This window comes from Uloborus diversus, chromosome 3 (assembly GCF_026930045.1).
Source record: "Uloborus diversus isolate 005 chromosome 3, Udiv.v.3.1, whole genome shotgun sequence".
Taxonomy (NCBI): domain Eukaryota; kingdom Metazoa; phylum Arthropoda; class Arachnida; order Araneae; family Uloboridae; genus Uloborus; species Uloborus diversus.
In genome coordinates this window covers 41,969,031-41,990,784 of record NC_072733.1, presented here as the reverse complement: position 1 = coordinate 41,990,784, position 21,754 = coordinate 41,969,031, and the positions used below count along the sequence as shown (strand labels likewise).

General features: G+C 34.0%; 1 protein-coding gene across 1 annotated transcript in view; it reads left to right on the top strand.

Moving 5' to 3' along the window:
• LOC129218096 (ras-related protein Rab-39B-like) overlaps positions 1-20,973 on the top strand; it is a 35,000-nt gene extending 14,027 nt beyond the window's left edge. Inside the window, exons 2-3 of the mRNA XM_054852292.1 lie at positions 5,893-6,034; positions 20,530-20,973. Of these exons, the coding sequence (XP_054708267.1) occupies positions 5,893-6,034; positions 20,530-20,814 (427 nt within the window). The 3' untranslated portion in view covers positions 20,815-20,973. The remainder of the gene's footprint in view (positions 1-5,892; positions 6,035-20,529) is intronic.
• The last annotated feature ends 781 nt before the right edge of the window (positions 20,974-21,754 follow it).

The window sequence follows — 21,754 nt, the reverse complement described above, 5'->3', positions numbered from 1 at the left end:
GGAGTAATATTGCGACCCCATAAGAAACGTTTCACGATTCTATTTGGGGTCAAATTATGCATCGTTTACCTCCTTTAGAAGTTTTCTAAAGAAATACAGTAAAATCCTATTACAACATATACTAATGCAACGAAATACTTGTTTCAACCAAATAAATTTCTAGTCCCGATTCTGAAATTCGATGAATTTTACTGTATATTATGAATTACATGTTCAATGTGTATCTACCTTCTAAAGAAATTTGACGAGTCTGGCTCTTAAAGACACAAATAATTTTCAAAAACGTTTGTTGAGCTGTGGAAAGCACTTTATGTGTGTACATTTGTAGTCACATAAAACACATGTAAAACGATGCAAAATACCTAGTATCTGGAATACGATTTAATCTATATATAAAAATATTTTTCTACTGGAAGGGAAAAATGTCAACTTTTCGCATTCGACAGCATTGTAACAATGTTCATTATATTGTTAATAAACAATTTGACTCAGAAATATCCCTTTCAAATCTATTTCTTTTCAAACCACAAATTTGAAAAAAGCAGATGTTGCTAATTTAACAGCTAATAGCACGCATGTACATGGATTCACTTTCAAAAGCACTTGATTCTTCAAGAAAGCCTTAGGAAAAGAGGAGAACGTCCAGCGAAGGTCGTTGAGGGGAACTAATGAGAGAGTAATAAATCTTACACCCCATTAGTGCTCACCCCTCAAAAAAAAGAGGTTACTATGGGAGGCGGGGCAAATGCAAAAAGTGAGCGTATTTTGAAATTTTTTTCAATAGTTAGAACCCATTATTTGTTTAAAAAAATGGTTGCATTATTTCAAGCAAGATCTCAAAAAGAGAGCTGGAAATATTTTGCGAGTCAGGACGTTCTTAAAATTTCGATAGCATGAGTTGCAGATGTTTTACAGAGCAAAATGTCCAACAGTACCTCGTTTTCAAAGAAATTAATTTTTCTCAAATTTTAAAAAATCGGAGAATGGACACATCAAAAAAGTAAAAACTAAAAGACACAGACATGGTCTAGAAAAATACTCAGAAAAAAAATTGATCCGAAAACTTCTCAGGAATTTGTAAAACAAGCTCCAACTTTCCCCATAGGTTAACATTAGATCCGAATCTTTCAGACTCTCAGTGAAGAGCACCCTTAAGCAGGGTTTGTTCATTAAAAGCAAGTTATGCTCTCACAGACTTAGCATTGTACCAACCAGGCTTGGAGTAATTGCCAATTACGTAATCATAATCAATTACGTTTTTGTGTAATCATAATCATAATCTGGCTATGAGACACTTGTAATCATGTAATTGTAATTTTAATAAACTGTTTCTTGCATAATCGTAACTGTAATCTAAATACCAATAATCGTAATTTCGCTTTGTAATTGTGTGATCTGGACTTGCTGCAAGTGAAAACTTATTAGCCGAGATTCTACAATGTTATAAAAGAGATGGTATTGGGACAGAAGAGAAGATAAGACTTCAATAGAAACGTAAAAGGGAGGACCTTTAGGCGCTGCTAACGGTTGTCAAAATGAGGATTATAAACAAGCCGTATTGTAAGTCATTTGTACCCTGTAGGTGCCCCCTGGCAGGTGCCATTGACGTCTCTGTCTCCCAGGGTTTTAAGGATTGGTCATCAATTTTCATTTTCATCACTCAATGACAGGCAAACAAGCTAAGCTACCGCCTCGGAAAGAGAACAAAATGAACAGTACTAGCATATGTTTTCGGTTCGAGAAAGTTTTGAAAAACAATTATATGCCTTTTTGGTGTTTTTTTACTTTCTTTCACAGAAGATGTGTCACCAAAACTACCTTCAAAAAAAGAAAAAAAAAAAAAAAAGAAAGAAATTGTTCACATTTTTGGAAAAGCCTGCCCACACTTCCAAAATTGATAATTATTTCATCTTCGACATTCTTCATACGTGGTCTCTCCATTTGATACAATAATCAGTAATTTTTCCCTTAAGGCTGTAGATCTGTAATTTTTTTCGTATATCTTCGCTTCTTATTTTGTCTAGGATGGTGCAATGTTTGACCGCTCAGAGAAATCACATCTCCGCCGTCTGAATTCTGTTTTGTTGTCTGGGAGTTCATGATCCATGTTTCCACGCTATAGAGCAGTGTTGTAACTGCCATAACCTCATAGAATTTCATCTGAGTTTCTCTTTTTGTCTTTCCTTTTAAGGTTCTCATCAGCATACCACAAATATGTTGGAACTTATACACTTTGTTCTGGATATCAGAATCCTGTTGGTATGAAATGTTGCAGCCAAGGTAATTGAAATTATTGACCTGTTCAATAATTTGGTTGTTGAGGACGATTTTAGTTCTTACCGGTTCCTTTCCCTGGAATGCCATCGATTTAGTTTTCTGTATCCAGATCTTCATATTGTAGTCTTGATGCATTTTTTGTAGTGTGTAAAGGGATCGTTGTAGGTCATCTTCATTTGGTTGGATAATGATTAAATCATCAGCAAACAGTAATGTATTAATTACAGTTGTCATGTTGAGTGGAATACTAGTCTTGACCAATGTTTTCCAAGTGCGTAAAACGTCATCAATATAGATGTTAAAAAGGTTTGGTGATAGACCACAACCCTGACGCACGCCCTGGTTGGTTTCTATTTTTATTGTGTCAATTTTTATTTTTGTGCTTTGATAGAGGGATTGGCATGCTTGTATTAGGTGTATAGGGATGCCTCTTTTCTTCATCATAATCCATTTCATAAAAGAGAACATTGAAAGCAAACTAAAAGCTTACAAAACCAGTGCACCAAATGGGCATTTTATTGATCCCCTAAAATACTGGGGATCAAACATTCATGTGTAAACATTGCTTAGTAAAATTGCACCTTTGCGCATCATCTGATCCTAGTGGCGCACACAAAGGAGGGGTCCAGGGGGTCTAGACCCCTCCAATAGGTCCTGCTTCCCCCCCCCCCCCGATTGATTATGATTCCATGTATTTTGTACGTAGAATAATTTCAAACAAAGGTAACAATCTCAGTTCTAATAAGTGAAAAAATAAAATCCTCATGTTAAAAGATTTTTTTAAATATTGCGCTCTTTTCCTACAACGAATTGCCTATAAGAAGCAGAATGGTGATTGTAAATGAATAAAATGTGATAATCATGCTTTTAGTTTTGTAATTGCAGATTAAAATGAACTTAAATCCATTTTTTAATTATTAGAAAAGTAAAAGCGTAAATTATTTTGCTCTCTGGTTATTTATTTAAGTAAATAAATGTCATTGAATAATGCTAATTATTTACTCAATAGTTAGTTTTTTACTGTTTTTTGTTCTCGGGATTTGATAAAATTAAGTCAATATATTTGTTTGACAGCATATTGGGGTATGATATGAGAATGAGGCTTTCGACCTTAGACCCTCCCTTTGTAAAATTCCTGTGTGCGCTACTGTCTGCTCCAGTTGAGCAACAGTTCGGCGTCCAGTTCAGCATTGCTGGAAAATTTTATATTTCTCAGAGAATGAGAATGAAACCTGACAGTTTTGAAGCATGGGTGCTATTGAAATGCAATAAAACATTATTTTAAATGCAGTATTTATTTTTGAACACTTATTTTCATAACATTTATTTGTACTGTCTGAATGTATTTTAATACTATGCATGTTTTACAAATCCTGCATGAAAAAACATAGTTTTTTTTCCTCAATAATTGGGCTGAATTATTAAATAGTATTATATTAAATTGCAGAGAATAGAATTTAGAAATTTAGCAAGTAAATTTTAGAAACCGTAACCTCTAAAATTTTGGTTGTATGCAAAATAACAATGAATATTTAAATCATGTACAATATGCATTATGATGGGGCGAGCCATGTAGATATGGGATATCTAATTACCTATGCAGGATATATTGTCAAAATAGTTATGTAGTATTTAAATGAAAGTCAAAAACCATAATTTTTCAACTATGACGTAGTTACCGCAAACGAGAAATAGGAATAAAGTATGTATGTGCATGTATTTTTCTCCCACAAGTCTGTAATCGTAATCGTCACATCATAATTGTAATTAATCACATTTTTAAAAATAATCTAATCATTGCTGTAATCGTAATTACATTTGGCAGAGGATTGTAATCAAATTGTAATCTCTTATTTTTCAAGCTTGTAATCGTAATCGATTACATTCTTTTGTAATTGACTTCAAAAAGCCTGGTACCAACCAAATCTTTCTGATTTCCTCTCTAAATATGGGTTTTCTTCAAATCAGGGCTTGTTATAAGTGAGTTTGACTGTACTTTGAGAGCTAGAAGCTTCTTAGTTAGGGTGTGCAGTGCGTGCTTAGCTGGCAGGCAGCTAAATGAAGAAATGGCTGCAAGCTGCATAGTTCTATCAGTCAGTAAATTTTTCAACTACATAAAACTTAAAATAAGTCTATGAAGTTTTCTGAAATTTTAATGTTTATTGAAAATTCAAAATATGTCCTGATTTCCCATGAAGCACAGTCCTGTATCCTCCAAGCCTGACTAACGTAAGTCACATAATTGCTACTTTACAGGTGAGCAAAAAAACTTTTGTTTGGTGCAAACAAAGAATGGGGCTTGCGCTGTTTTCTGAATTGGAGCATTTTTAGGAATCTTTCCATATTAGATGCACAGTGGTTAATGGCATCCATTTCTTACAGTCCTCTTTTTGATCAAAAACTTGAAAGTTTTTCATCACACTAACTAAGGATGTAGCCAATATGCACTTAGAAAGCATGGTGAAATTACTTTTCAAATTGTTTAGTTTTAATAGTTTGATTTCAATTCAACATTTTTAGAAGACCACGCTAAATCACAAGCATCTGCTATATTAGAAGAACTTCTTTACATCATAGCTAGCCTCTGAATAGATTTCAATTGTAGTTTAAGAAAATAAAATCTTGGATTCAGCTGGCAACATTAACATCAATTTCATTAGTGTTCATCTTCTATTTTCAAATAATTGTTGTGATTACATTCAAATATTTCCAAGTCGGCTGACTATTCCAGTGAGTTTTTCAAGATAATTGTGGAGAAATGGAATTATTATATCCTTTTAGCCATGAGGATGTTTTACGCTGGAATGTTTTTGAGCAAAGATTTAAAATCATTGCCTTTACAATTATGCATTTTTCTATTTTATAAATTTAAATAATTAATAATAAAATAATAACAGCAATATTTAGTGTTCTGAAGATCATTATTACTTCTTAATTAACAGAATTTAATCAACTGGATTTGTGATTAGAACCTTTTTCATTTTTGCCGTTTGTTTTTTCATTTTTGCCATGGTTTTCTCCACTGTTCCACATGTGAAATACTTTTTTGCCGGCAAAATTACCAACCCTGAATAGTTAATATTGAAATTGCAATTACGTTTTTGCCGGGTGTTTTTTTTTTTCCAGATTTTATCTTTTTTTTTAAATGTCCCGGCAATTAAAAAAAAAAAAACCTACCCTAATTATTTGTCGAGAGTACTATATGGTTCAAAATTTATCAATCAAATATTCAGTTTAATTTACAAACATAATAACAATGTTAACATTGCACAAATATCAATTTAGAATAGGAAAGTTGTGTTTCTGGGTTAACTTTTCCAGAGCAAAAAAAAAAATAAAAAATATATATATATATAGAGATGTCTTTTTATTTGTAAGTTTTTCTTTTTCAATAAAAATTGATGTTTTTATAACCTTGAAACCTACCTCTATGATTCTAATGGATATTTGCTAGTTATTGATGTTATTGTATTTGTAACTTATTGCACAATGGTAAATATTTTAGTTGTAATCCAGTCTAATGTTTTAATTTTTTCTTGTTTGATGTGAGACACTATATATTTAATTATTACAGTTTAACTATGTCTAATTTTTCATTTAATGGGTTTTTTTAAGGACTATTACATGGTCTTACTACAGAAATTCAGTTGGAGCTTTACTATTATATGATATAACAAGGCGATCCACATTTGATCACCTAGTTGAATGGCTGTTCGAAGCTAGAAGGCACATCGAACCTGGACACGCATTGTTCGAGGTATCTTTTTTTCCATATGTAATAAGCATTCATAGTCATTCTTCAAAGCGCATTGAAAACTGTTAGTAACATACAAAGTGTTCAAAGTCTTGTACGCTGAAAAATGAATTTACTTAAAGAAAAAAAAAACTACAGTCAATTCGCAATAACTCGAATATTACTAGAACTCAATGTTTTTATCAAGTCCTGACCCCTTTGTCTTTAATTCCATACTAGTTCTGCCGTGTGCAGGTAAAGGACAGTAACTGCAAATTTTCATTTTTCATTTTTTTGCGTTTTTGTCATCTATTTTACGTTATCTTTACTGTACAAGCTCGTTTATTTGGTTTCCGCTGAAAAAAAGGCGCGAAAAAGACATCTAATTCTGACCTTTCCCCATAGTTGAATCCAAAACACGTTTCTTCAAATATCTCGAAAACTCATTTCTGTAGATACTACCATTTACCTGCACACGGCTGAGTTATTCTCAATATCTCGAAGTTGACTTCCTTTAACGCAAAGTTTTTTCAAAGATGACGCGAAATGTATTTCGAAAGAACGAAAAAGAAAAAAAGAAAGAAAGAAACGAGTAACTATGAAAGAAAAATTAATTCACTTTCACTTGCAATTCTTGCACAAAAGACCTCTAAAGCAAGAAGAGCACTTGTTGAGCCAATGTGCAATAAAGGAGTTACACATGCGGGAATGAGTTAACTTGTTTCGTCTTGTTGAATTGTACTGTTTGCACTTTGACGTGTTGCTGGACTATGAATTTGCTCTTAAGCTGTCAAGTTGTCAAGTCAACTGATTGTACCTTTACTCAAAGGCTGATCTAAGTTAACCCTACCGTCAATGACCAGGTACCCAGGTACCTTTTGCGACTTTTATCATACTTTTTACCCTTTCTAACTAGGTCTTGGTAAAATTGCTTTTAAGCCTTGTTATTTACATGAATGTGAACTAAAAGAAGTTGTAACCGTGTTTTCAGATTTTTTTTTTTGGGGGGGGGGGGGAGTTTTTTTAGCATTTAACATTTTTATACCTATGTATTCAATTACCGGGTACCCATTACACTGCACATCAAAAAATACCCCTTCAAAATGCTTCTGACTCCATTTTTGATGATTCTCATGTAAAATGAGCCCTTGAATCAAAATATGACCACTGTCCCCCCCCCCATCACTCCCCCCTCCTTTGATATTGCACCCCCTCATTTTATTCTGTTTTCGGCAGTTACATAGCAATTATTTATATTTGATAGGAAAAGCAGCATTGTATTCACCATTATTATTCTTCTGAAGGATTGAAGAAGTGTATAGTTCAAAAAGCATGAACATTTGTAGCAAGTTGGGACACTAAAGCAAGTCCCCCCCCCCCAAAAAAAAAGAAAAATCTAAAAAACCCTCACAAACAAATTTTTTTTTGGTTCGTTTTTCAATTTTTTCACTTATTTTCTTGGTGTAAAACCGAAGTATTGGACTCACTTCACATGCACGAAAAATTTTTCACTATAAAAAATATAAATTAATAAACACTTGAAACCATGGCATATTACATACCAGTCACACTGCAGATTTTAGACGCAAAGAAACTTATTGCATTATTGACATTTATTCCAATTACATTTACAGATATAATAAAGATTTTAAATGAAATTAAGTATACTCATAATATGAATTAATATATTTTTACATTTTAGAGGGTATTGCACCCATTGTTAATCCTCATTCAATCAAATGCTTCGAAATTATCAAAACATTTGATCAATCGTGTCAACATCAGATTTTGTTTTGTTATAAAACAAAATAGTTGTGACTTTTGGTTGCTCAATAGTTGCTTTTGCTATGATGTAAAGTGGAAAACAATGCTACAGCTTTTTTTTTTTCTTTTTGTTGATGTACCAACATGTTGCTACATTGTCAGTGATACCAAATTAGGAACTTCGTATCCCTCAATATGTAGACAATAATATTTCAGTTGAAATATATGATCTTTTTTTTTTTTTTTTTTGAGTATACCTATGAATGTCAGACGGCGTGACAGCAAAGGTTGAGCAAATGACAGTAAGGATAAAATTTGAGCCGAAGCAACGGACCACATGTATGAGCTTCGCTGGTCGTATGTGGTCCACAGGCCCTAAGTTGAACATCACTGGTATAAATAAATGAAATCACTATAAAATATCAAAGCGTAAGACCTAATACATGAAATATTATAAAAAAACTGGAGAAACACATTTTTTTTCTAATGGACCATTTAGTATGTAACATAAATATAAAATGTTGGGAAAACAATAAGCCATTTTGTTTTTTAGTTAAAACAAGCTACACACATTTCCCAAGATGAGGGTGGAAGAAAACAATTCAATTAAATAGAAAAGGTGCCAAAAAAAAATATTTTCCTGCTCTAAATCTTCGAAATTCAACATGGGTATCTGGTTATTGAGAGTAAGGGAAAATGTTGGTAATTGACGCTAGGGTTAAGATGCGTTCCCCTTCATTCTTTAGTTCGATCATTTGCTGATAAGTTCATGAGAGACGGAGTGAGTTTTCTTTACTATTAAAGATGTCTAAGCAAGTACTCTGTCAGTGATATTAAAAGAAAAAGAGAAACTTCTAATGCGGTAGAATCCATCAATCTGAATTTGAAATGAATGAAGATGTGCACCTTTCCTCTGAAGTAGAATCAGCTCTATTAAAGTGGTTCCAGCTGTATCGAAATCAAAACCATGCTTTTGGTTTTTTTTCTCTCAATATTTTTGATAAAAATGTGAATATTGTGCTTAAAAACATTTAAGTTCTGTTATTTTGTCTGTTATATGTACATATTAATAAAAATATTCGATGGTTTTTCTTTTAAAATGTCGAAAACCGAAACTAGTGTAAGTCGAACTTCTGATAAGTCGAAGTTTTACGTCGGTCCCTTTAGATTCGAGTTATCGCAAATTGACTGTATTTAATATTTATACTTTTTTTTTGTGCCTTATCTTATTGTTTTTCCTTTATTGATTCCATTATGGCTAAAAGTAGGATAACCTGCCTACTTATTTGAATGTCACTTAGATACAGCCTTGTCTAACTCATGCAATGAATATGATGGCGATGAATCGGTATCTATTGCAGAAGCATTTCACAGTATTTAATCTGTTAGACATGACCCTTCATTGAGATATTAATACTACCAATTCTCTATTAGTATAAATATTTGGATAAATGTTATATAACTTTATAGTCCTACATATAATTAGACTTTAACGCTGAAAAATTTTAAGATTTGATTGAAACTGATAGAAACTATTGGGATATTATAATGCTAGTTACGAATTCAATATATGAAAGAGACGGATTTTTCAGATCATAACAAGATGCCATTTCTTGTGAAATTAGCTACTATTCTAATATATGGAACTTTTCTTATTACATTTCAGCTCATAAATATTATGTCTTGGGTAAAATATTTTTTCTTTGAATTAACTGCTTGTTTGCAAGCATGTTATGAACTCTACACCTTTGTCTCATGTGAATAATGTTCAAGTAGTGGAAATGGAAATTAATGGCATTTCAAAACTATTGAAATGTTCAATAGTCTTTAAGTTATATTTAGTTTTTCTAACTTTTTTTTAATCATATGCAAAAGAATGCAAAAAAAAAAAAAAAAAAAAGAAGTCTCAAGTTTTCTTCAAATTTGCTTGTGGAAATGAAGTTTAACCAGTATTAAATAAGTTTTATTTGCTTTAGGGATATTGTGTAGCGTAACTTTTTATTTTTATGCCCATGTTTCCATGCCTAAGATTTTGAATAACATCAAACATTTTCTACCCCAACTCATTGCAATCACAATTTGTGATTGATGTGAAGGAATAAAGAGTTCATTCCTTCAAATTTGACATTATTTAAATTGTATGTTTTCCTTATTTCTATCTAACAGATTTATTATTATTCTGATTTTTGTAACTTCATACATGTTTAATTTATCAAAAATTGACTCTTAAATTTTTCATTTTGAAATTTCAAAGGCTTATTTAAACCAGATGCACTTGCCAAAAGACACTGAAAAGCAAAGGGGCTGTTCAAGGTCACAAAACAAAAAGCTATTGGGAAAAACCATTCAATTGGACTAAAAATGAGAAACGGGCGGTGGGGTGAACTTTTGAGCGGTCTTTGAGACCACACGTCCCCTGTTACGAGTTAAAGATATCACTTAAAGTAAAGTATTTTTATAGCCTAAAATCCGCACAGCCGCACCCAAGTTGTGCAGATTTTTAACCCTCTACAAGTCCCACAAATGTAACTTTTCAAGATTCCCTGAAATGTGTTTATTTCATTCATAAATGAACTAAATTCTACAAAAATTTTAATGAATAATCCAGCTATAAGTAGGATCATTACCTCACCTTAAATTATGTTTTATTTTGTTAGTGAAATTAATTAAAAATTTGGAAAATTTTTGGACCTATGTCCTTTCTGTAATCAATAACCTGAAAGTCTAGTTTAGAGTGATGAAAATGTATATCTAGTAAAAGAGATTTATTTTAAACTGATTTCAGATAAATAGAAATAATATGACGAATCAACAAAAATAGTTAAGTTCCTATGCAAAAAATCATAGCCTTAGAAAATACTTATTGTATTTTCCTCTTTCTCTTGTCTTGTTTTTGCAAAATACTGAACTCTGGTGCAAAAAATTTAATAAAAAATAACAACTACGTTAACAAACTAAGGAAAAAGCAGGGTCATTCCATGTCAAATCAACCAAAAAAAAAAAAAAAAATTATTTTCAAATTTACCATCTCAGATTTTCATGAAAGTTTCAGGGATTATACTGTTTGACATTCTAAATTCAGATCTACTTAAAAAAAAATCTATCTTTTTTTGTTAATGAGTTATTAATTTTTTAAATGTGTAAAAACTCACATTTTTTTACTCATCTGTTGTGTTTAAAAATGCTACAATTTTAGTTCTATGGGGTCAATATAGTTGGTTAACAGCTCATTTTAAAGAGAATTGCATGAGCTTTAATTTGACATGCAACTTGCATATTTCTCTTGAATTTTTAATATTTTTTTAATTTTAAAATTTAAATTTTTTTAAAGTTAGTGTCTTTTAAAAATTTTTGAAAAAAAATATATGTTTTTTAATATGTTTTAGTAAATACATCCTAAAAATTTCAGAGTGGGAACATGATGGGATCAGCAGTTATAGCAAATAATGCAATGGTGCTACTTAGCATTTTTGCTTAAAAATTAAAAAAACAATAAATAAATAAAAAATACTTTTTTAAATGCACAAAACTATTTTTAACAATTTAAATTTATTTCAAAAAATACATGTTTTAGTTTTTTTTAATAATATTATAAACATTTTGTAGTAAAACTATGAATAGTTCAATTAATTAAAAAACCTTTAATTTTCAAAAAAATCTTAAATTTTGGTTATCTTTTATTCCTTTGAAGTTCAGTAAACAGAACTAGCACAGAAACTTCGAGAATGTAATTTTGAAATGTATAAACACAAAGTAGAATTCTACACATAAAAATACCTTGTGGCAGATAAGTTTTCATCTCCTCAGTTTGGAAAGTAGCTTTTTACTCGCCTTTGAACTTTCAGATTCTGAGAGATTGTAAACCCTTCCAGTTTGTGTTGTGGGGTCAACTTTGGTTAGTATTTCTGTTTTATTTACAACCAATACATCTGGAATATGAGGGTACTTAAAGGATGGAGAAGGTCCATGAGGTTGTAAAAAACTTACTTTAACCTCCTCATTTTCAATTCCTAAAACACAACCTAGCCACCATTCATTATTATATACACATGTTTTTGATAAGCATTTGCTCCAGTAAGCGATGACATGTTCATTTCCGACAATTTCTTGGGATAAAACAGCTCCGATGCCCTCGTTGCTCGCATCAGTGTCCAGGATGAAGGATTTTTCAGGCTGAGGATAGGCGAGGATAGGCGTTGATGTTAAAGCCTCCTTCAGTCGTAGAAATGCATCTTCGCATTCTTTGGACCATTCAAACTTTTGCTTGCTCTCCGTCAGCTTATGCAAAGGTCGTGCAATGTTGGAAAAACCCTTTACAAACTTCCTGTAGTACGTGCAGAGCCCCAGGAAACTTCGCAGCTGATGGATGTTTTCGGGACGACTCCAACTCTTGACAGCAGCTACCTTTTCTGGATCGGTTTGTACACCTTCAGAAGAGATGATGTGACCAAGGTAGTTCACTTCCCGGCGGAACAAATTACATTTGGACGGGCTTAACTTCAGATTGGCTTCCTTAAGCTTCTGCAGCACCTTCCTAAGATTTGCCAGATGTCCTTCGAAACTGCGTCCCACGATGATGATATCGTCTAAGTAGACCAGACAGGATTCGTAGGAAAGTCCTCTTAACACTGTCTCCATAAGACGCTCGAACGTAGCTGGTGCATTGCAGAGGCCGAAGGGCATCACTTTAAACTGCCATAAGCCTTGTCCAGTTGTAAACGCTGTCTTCTCTCGGTCATCAGGGTATATCTCAACCTGCCAGTAGCCGCTCTTCAAGTCCAGGGTCGAAAACCACTTGTGTCCGGAAAGAGTGTCCAAGGTGTCGTCTATCCGTGGAAGAGGGTAACTGTCTTTCTTGGTGATTTCATTCAGCCGTCGGTAATCGACACAAAATCTGGTGGAGCCATCTTTCTTTCGGGCCAACACGATGGGAGACGCCCAAGGACTGGATGAAGGTTCGATTACATCGTTCTCCTTCATCTCTTTCAGGAGGGTCTCAACCTCTTCCTTCTTGGCGAACGGTAGTCGTCTTGGATGCTGTTTAATAGGGAGGTGTTCTCCAGTGCAGATCCTATGCTGCGTTAAATTCTTCCTGCCCACATCCTCCGATGTAGATGAAAACAGATGCTCGAAGTCCTCCACCAATTGTTCCGCAGCAGTTCTTTGATCTTTCGATAATGGCGCACTCCCAATTAACTTCGATGTCAAGGACTCAGAAGACACAGTCTCGGGGGAATTGATTCTTCTAATGATGCAGTTTACTGGAGTACAAGTTGCTAACACTTCACCTTTCCGGATATTCCTTGGCCTTTCACTCACGTTGGCGACTCTCACAGGAATTACATCCTTAGAAAGGTCCACAAGCGTAGATGCTACCAGCACTCCTTTTGGGTTATTGCTTAAGTTGGGGGATTCAATGAGTCCAAATCGAAAACTATTGCTTTCTTCAATGGAGCCGGGTATTAATGATTCTGACCTTGAGGGAATTGACAAATCTGTTTGGGCAATTATTTGATGAGCGGATTTTACATCACTTTCTGCGGGAAAGACTGCTATGTCTTCTCTCGTTGAGTGCAGCTCGTTAGTCTTGAAGTCGAGGTTGAAGTCATACTTCTTTAAAAAGTCCAATCCGAGAATGAAGGGGTCTGTGATAGCAGCAACGAATGCCGTTTGATGGTAAGTGGCATTTCCAAACACAATTTCTAAGTTTACTTTACCTTCAATCTTGATCTTGTCACCTGTCACAGTTTGGAGGGTAACACAGGGCGGCGTCCATAGAATGTTGAGTCCAAATTGACGAGCCACATCTGTTCTAATGATTGTAACATTGGCTCCAGTGTCAATAATCAGTTCGCAGGGAAACCCGTTCACGTATGCGTAAACAAACAGTCCATTACTGCCGCCACTCGTCGATGAAATCTGGAAAACTTTAAGATGGGGCTCATTCCAATTTGGCGACCTCCGCCCCGCGAGATTGCCATGGCTTAGTTTTCCTGGACCTGGGAGGGAGAGGTGCTCTTCCCTCTGGTTTCTTGGGGAGCTTCACAGTTTCTTCGTAAGTGACCCTCGCCGCCACATTTCCAGCACTTAAGTGATTGTCCATCTGGTACTTGGGAGCCGAAGTCCTTTTGAGGATTCCTGCAATTTCTTCTATTTGCTTTTCCAGTTCAGCAAAGCGTGACGAAACCGGATCAGGCTCATCAGTTTTCACGCCGCGGACTGAATGGCGATCTTTGCGGGTTGCTTGCTGGGCGGCCTCCAACTTCATCGCATACACAACAGCAGAACTCAGGTCTTTGACATCCGCCATCCGTAGAGCTTTCTGGATTTCCGGATCTCGAACCCCGTCGATGTAGTAGTTGAGTGCCAGGTTGTCTCGAACATCCGCAGGACAGTCGCAAAAAGCAAGATGAGACAGTCTCTCGACGTCCGCCGCTAGCTCTTGCAGGGTTTCCCCGGTTTTCTGGAAACGGGACTTCAACTGGAGTCGGCTGAAATCTTTCTGGCACTTCTCACCGAAGCGAAGCTCCAACGCAGATGTGAGGGCGGCGAAATCCAGGCGCTGGCTGTCCGGAAGGGTCTGAAGAATGTCCGCTGCGTCACCTCTCAGGGATGCTGCAAGATGGCAGGCCTTGGTAGCAGAGTCCCATCCGTTCGCTTCCGCCACTATCATGAATTGGGTCTTGTACACCTCCCACGAACTTTTCCCATCAAATGTGGCCAGTTTAATGGACAGTCGAGCAACAGATGTGGGAGCGCAAAACTGTACAGAGCTGCTTTCCGCGGTCGCCAATCTCCTTTCCATGTCTTTAATTTTCTCATCCACATGATTCTCAACTGTTGCGATACGGTTTTCTAGTGTTTCAAATTTTTCATCAAAAGCATCAACTCGATGCTCTATCTCATTAAATTTATTTTCCATCACAGTCTTTACCGAAGTAAGGTCGTTTTTAATTTCCTCTTGGTTAGAAGCTAAATCGTTTTTCAGCACCATTAAATCACTTTTCCATTGTTCTTGATTAGCCGCCATATCATTTTTAAATTGTTCTTGATTAGCCGCCATATCATTTTTTAATTGTTCTTGATTAGCCGCCATATCATTTTTTAATTGTTCTTGATTAGCCGCCATATCACTCTTCACAGAGTTGATTGCATCAAGCAGTTGTTTTAATTGTTCATCCATTGCGCGAGTAATCACCATAAAAATAAAGTCCAAATTTAAAAAGTCTTTATGAAAAAAATGTCCAAAGTCACACTTACTGCAAGAAAGTCCTGAAGTAGCCCCACGTTGGGCGCCAATTGTAACGGATTCGGTGCGACTTCCACTTTCTTGAAATGAAAACACAGTTCTTGATAAAAACACAGGAAATTTATTTACACTGTGTACAGGAAAGATCGTCAACAACTGCTAAATTATTCATCAGCAATTAAGCAATTATCACACAACACCGTAAACTCAACGTTTACACACGTAATTACTTCCAAATACGAAAACAACACAGCGAAATGCCTCGCTATAAACAGAGCCAATACACACTCTCAGTTCGAAATCTGAATCGAAAATCCACTGTTTATCCATCGCTAACGGCTTATATAGACATCGAAAAGAAATTTCTCAAATATTCCACACGCTTCTGTAAAGTAGTAGACCATTATCAAATTTTATCAATGAACAAAAAGGAAATAGGGGGTGGTATACTTTAGCCATATGAAAAGGGGTTGTATATTCATTACGGGAAACTATTTACAGGATTTGTAACAATATTTTTCATCAAAAGAATTACATATGGGGAATGTTTCGGCGGCCCCTATGACGCCATCCTATTTATTTATCTATTTTTTTTTTTTTTAAACTGAAGAACCATGAAGCATGGTTTTGTATAACCAGGGCAGCCGAGAGAAAAGCCGTGCACCATGTTAGTTTTTTTCGCCGGTTCTCCCTCCTATTATGCTAATTTTACTCATGCACAATACTTTAGTTTGAGCAAGGCCCATAGTTTCCGCTTAAGCAGAAATACCAAATCTGTGGCCTAGTGAATAGTGCACTGAATACTATTTTTTGCGTTAAAAATGTTTGAAACTCACATTTCTGCGGCCCTTACTTTGACAATCTGATTAAAAGAGAATCATGGATGTTCCTAAATTGTATTTTAACATTACTTTTTCCATTTAAATTTTACTACAAAAATGCTTTTTGTCACTATTATTTCAGTTGTTCATTTGTATTTACTATTTTATTTTTTAAAACAACGAGGAGTTTTTCCTTTTTCTTCGTTTGTTACATCTCTAAAAGGAAATTGGCGGCTCCCCTTATTAAAAACAGGGGGGGGGGGTAGCACCCCCCCCCCCTTGGCGTCGGCCCTGATTTTGATAATGTTAGTGGAAGGTGAGTTCCAGTGCCATTCAACCGGCAGTTTTTCGAAATATGTACTCCAAAACGCAATTTTAGGATTCTCTTAGATTATGTTAAGAAGAGAGGGGGGAATCAGGGGCTCTTTCTTATAAATTTTTCAAAATTGCAGTTCTAGAAACGCATATTTAGATGACTCTTGATGATAAAGATGGTGTTATTCGGGCGTTACAGTGAAGGGCGTTCTCCTGAAAGTTTTTCAAAATTGAAGTTACATAGTCAAAAAGGATGGATAGCACACAGATACCCTGTGGCAGATATCCTTCGTAAATCCTTAAAAATGGATTCAGCTATTCAGCACACATGGAAAATCAGAACTCGAGAATTTTAACCATTCAAATATTCTTCTATGCATATCAGATACCTTCTATGCTTCCATCGGCAAAAACCAACATCACTGAAAGTTTTAATAAAAATCATCTAATGAAAAATTGAACCAATCCGTTTAAAAATGGTAGAGAAGATGATAGTAAAGTGAAATGAAAAAGTCTACACAAACTTAAGCTTGTTTATGAAAAAACTATAGTAATTGTCAATTAGAGGGGTTAAATATATGTTATTTGCAAACTTCAAAACTAGTTCTTAACGATTGTCAAGGTGCAAATGAATCAATGAAAGACAAGTGCATAGTGGTCAGAATTATTACAAACAATAAACTAAGGAGAGGAGAAAACTTTTTATTTTAGTCATTTTTGATCTCTCTCTCCCTCTCATCACTGTCACACATATTCATCATGCAGAATTGTTCTACTTCGGAAGATTTATAATAAATTAAATAGGAAGCAAATCGTCTGATCAAGCTTTGAAACGGGCACAAACTCCATCCCATCTCTGATGTTCCCTTTATTGAAAAGAGACACGGGTATTAAATTTTGGTAAAAGTACGTGAAAAAAGTATTACTTATGCATCTATTTCTTGTTGAATAAGATTAAATATTTTTTCCTTCCAAAAATCAAAAATTTCATGTTCTAAAGAAAATCAAAACTTCTGGAAAAAAATCCCCCCCAAAAATTTTGATGCCGCAACTTGCGCCATAATCCCCCCCTGTGGGCACCCCTGATTCAAGTTCAAATCATCAGCATCATCATGTTTGCTTACTATCTCTTCTTTTGCGTGGCGTGAAAAAGAGTAATATATAACGAAAACTGTGCTGTTGTTTTTTGGTCTGTAATTGTGGAACTGTTGAGTTCCTTTCACTGTTATGTTCAAACCTTGTTTTCAGAAATGCTAATTCTTTTTCGTAATCTTTTTCTGTTGAATATATGAAATCGATATTTTTAATATTGTCTTTAGACCATTCATATAATTGACGGGGGGTCATAATCTGTTCATTATAGACCATACGAAGACTTGCTTGTGCAGCTAATCGCTTAACTGTGCTGCCTATACCATCACTAGCATTTTTCCCATGGTATGATGCAAAAAATCCCATTCTGCTTCAATAGAAAAATCTGCAGTATGGTGACAAAGGTTTACAAAATTCGATTTATTTTTGTACTGGGATGTAGCTCCATCTGAGAAATAATGAATTTTGTCTACTCTTTGCAGCAATTTTTGCTTTAAGTATGCTATCATAAGCCTCTGGAACAAATGCACAGCAACTGCATCATGGGACATGCAATCAGAGATAATAGCTAAATTCAGGTGCTGTAACATGGCATTTTCCATGTAGGAAAGGATGTATCGTTGCTTGTGCACTGTTCCAGTGGAATCCTTGTGCAGCATCTTGTAGAATGAAAGAGTAGTTCTCAGCAAAATCACATAATACAGTACATTGATTTTCAACCAGATTTTTTTTCATATATCTAAGATAAGCAGATTGTTTGCTAGCAATAAAAGAATGGTTCAGCAGTTTGGGTAAGCTATCAAACAAACAATTTAAGAAATCATCAGTTTGTTTTGTTATTGCTTCAAGTGCAGTCCTATTATCAATTTGCATCCACTGCTTGTATGTTACAGTATCAATGCTGTTTTGCTCAAACGAATCTTCAAAAAGATATTTCAAATTATTAGTATCTGGACAGTTGTTACATTGACGGAAATAACACTTGTCTGTAGGAATTTCGCAAATCATTAAACTAAGTAAGTCTTTATAAGTTTTGATTGGTTTGTCCCTGTTAATCAATTCTGGTAACTTACACTGAGCCATCATCAATTTTGCATTCTGGTGAATAGCGCATACACAGACTGAATGTGTTCCAGCTGATCCAGCAAGAACACAATTTTTTGGACGAAGTTCACAAAATTTGGAGAAGCCTATTTTTTTTTATCAGGACAATGCTCTTTGAATAGCACATAAGATTCTCTTAAGGTATTTAAAATTAAAAACTTTTGGAGATGAATTGCTCTTTTATCCACTTTAATAGAAACCAAGTCTTTCTTACCAGGCATCTGACGACTGATTCATCACATTCATAAAATTGTTTCACTAGATTCACTGTCTCTGGGCTTAATGCCTTTCCGGGTTTTAGATCAGAAGCAGACATTATTCCTTTGTCCTTCATGATTTTTTTAGCTTTTCTAGCAATGAAATTTGTCACTTTAAATTCGCTTTCTATTTGCTTTGAGGTCCAACTTTCTGGAAGCATTGTTAAAATTTGCAGTTTTAAGCTTTTGTCAGTTGTACTGGAGAATTTCTCTTTAAGTCGGCTAATTATTTCACTATCATAATCGAACTTTATGAGATCATCTGATTTTTTTGAGCTTAAAACAAATAGTTGAGATCCTAAAACTTCAGTGATCTTAGTTAATTTTGTTTGGGGGTACTTCTTTTCACTAAGATGAATTTTTTTATGGGAGTTTCATCAATTACTCCAAGACTTTCATTTAAAATTTCAATAGCTTTAGACTTTTCTGGAGTTGAAATTTCAGTCTCATGATCTGTTTCACTCAGAGCTTCATCTGAACTTTCTTTATAATCTGAGGTAATTAAAGGTAATTTTTGTACAGCTTTGCGGCAAGTATCACATATTTTATAGCCTTTAATTACTTCCTTATGATGTTTTGATACATTATTACTCACAGTTCTTAAATTTTTCTTGTAATAGTCATGTCCAGGCTTCTTAAATGGATTGCAGCAGTACAAAGAAATAATTTTTGAAGTCCCTGCTTCAGTCATGTTTTTTTTTCTTTAAAGCTTGGTTAAAAGGTCATTATTAAATTCCAATAAGCACTCTTGAAAATTTGCACAAAATATTTTAAAATAATCAACTTTTATAACTATTAAAATATGAGAACATCTATTGAAAAACAAACAATTAAGCAAAATTTAAAAAAGCACAATTATCAATACATCAAACACAACCTCCTTACTATTTGAAAGCCAGAATAAGAATGAACAGCTTCCTTCAGCTATTGGACTTAATGCTTCACACACCTGTTTGAACATGTCAGGGAGTGTTTCAACACGTGTGTAAACAAGCTGTTGCATGATCTGCCTATTCTTTAAATGGTTTTAATGCATTTCATTTTCAATTTTTAATTATATTTTAATTTATATCATAATTTTGAAATAAAGTGTTACCAAATTAGAAATTGCTTAGTTAAAAATAAAATTAAAAAATAATTTTAAAGAAAATTTAAAATAAAAGTAATTTTAAAAAGTAAGAGATTAATTTAAAAAATATGATTTTAAAAAAGTAAAAGAAAATTATCTAAAAAATGTCTAATAAAAATACACACACACACACACACACACACACACACACACACATATATATATATATATATATATATATATTACAAAAAAAGTGTCATTGCATTATTTGCTATAACTGCTGATCCCATCATGTCCCCACTCTGAAATTTTTAGGATGTATTTATTAAAACATATTAAAAAACATATATTTTTTTCAAAATTTTTAAAGGACACTAACTTAAAAAAAAAATTAAATTTTAAAATTTAAAAAAAATATTAAAAATTTAAGAGAAATATGCAAGTTGCATGTCAAATTAAAGCTCATGCAATTCTCTTTAAAATGAGCTGTTAACCAACTGTATTGACCCCATTACACTAAAATTGTAGCATTTTTAAGCACAACAGATGAGTAAAAAAACGTGAGTTTTTACACATTTAAAAAATTAACTCATTAACCAAAAAAGATAGATTTTTTTAAAAAGTAGATCTGAATTTAGAATGTCAAACAGTATAATCCCTGAAAGTTTCATGAAAATCTGAGATGGTCATTTTGAGTGATTGCTTGATTTGACATGGAATGACCCAGCACAAGCAATTCATGCCTCTGTTTGCTCTGTGTTTTTTTTATATAATAGGCCAAAAAAGTGACATAAGCAGTCTAACTTATTGCATTCATACACATGTCTTTACTTTTTATTTATTTTTAGGTTGTTGCATGTAAAGTTGATTTAGAAAACAACAGAGTTGTTTCAACTGAAGAAGGAAAAGCATTTGCTGATTCATATGGTTTATCATTTATTGAAACTTCTGCCAAAACTGGTTATAATCTTGAAAAAGCTTTTACAAATATTGCCCAACAGATTTATGAAAAGATTCAAAGTGGAGAATTCAAAGTTGAAGATGGCTGGGATGGCATAAGGACTGGTTTTAGTAGGTCTGCAAATGCTGTCAACTTGATGGAAGCAGATGTGGAAAAAAATCACTGTTGCTAGTGCATTTTGTTAATCATTTATCAAAGTTTTAACTTGTGTTCATAAGGATTATATTTTTTACATTTTGCATTGATGTAAATAGAGCTACACAATTTCATTTTAAGGTACTTGATCATACAAAATGTATGGTATGTAGCTTTCATGCTTTTAATAAACAAGGTGCTAAGTCTTTATACCTATTTTAACTTTTAAAATTTAGAAAATACTTCGTAGTCAAAAACATATTCAGTCAATATATGCGTCTTAGATACATCATTTATTTTAAAAAATGATCTGTGTGTAAGCTTGAATTTCTTGACTTATAGCTGAAGCTAAGGCAGAATCAACAAGCAAATACCAAACAGCTCATCATAGGATTCAGAGATTACAGTTTCACTTTGGTTTGAGATCATCAGTCTGGAATAGCCCTAATAGAGTTGGATGATTTAACCTCTCATATAAGCTGTGATTTGAATTCAAATATGCCAATGAGGAGTCCTGAAACATAGTGTCATTCTGCCTCATAATGTGTAAGCAAAAGCAAGGAAATAAGCTTAAAGGTGATGCCCCTATGTCAGGTAGAACCACACCATGTTTGTGCACTCCTCCAGTCCAGTAGTGTTCAAAGTTCAAATTTTGCAGTCAATGTGAAGATCATCTCAGTATCTATGAGATGTGCTGTGTGCTACCAGCACTGCTATAGTTATTCCACACTGATCATCTCAATTAAGGAGGAAACTTCCGTCTCTAAATACTGCGATGAGCTGCTCGCAGGGGTGATTGTGACTCCATAAAAAAATACCTGAACTTTTTTTCCAAGAAGAAAAAGTGTTTTGATGGGCATATATATACACATTACGTGTATGTACACATTATTTATATACATTATTATTTGCTGGGGCTAAAACTCGAAGTTTTAATTGGACTTAATACTTCCATGTGCATGGAGGGAAGTAAATTC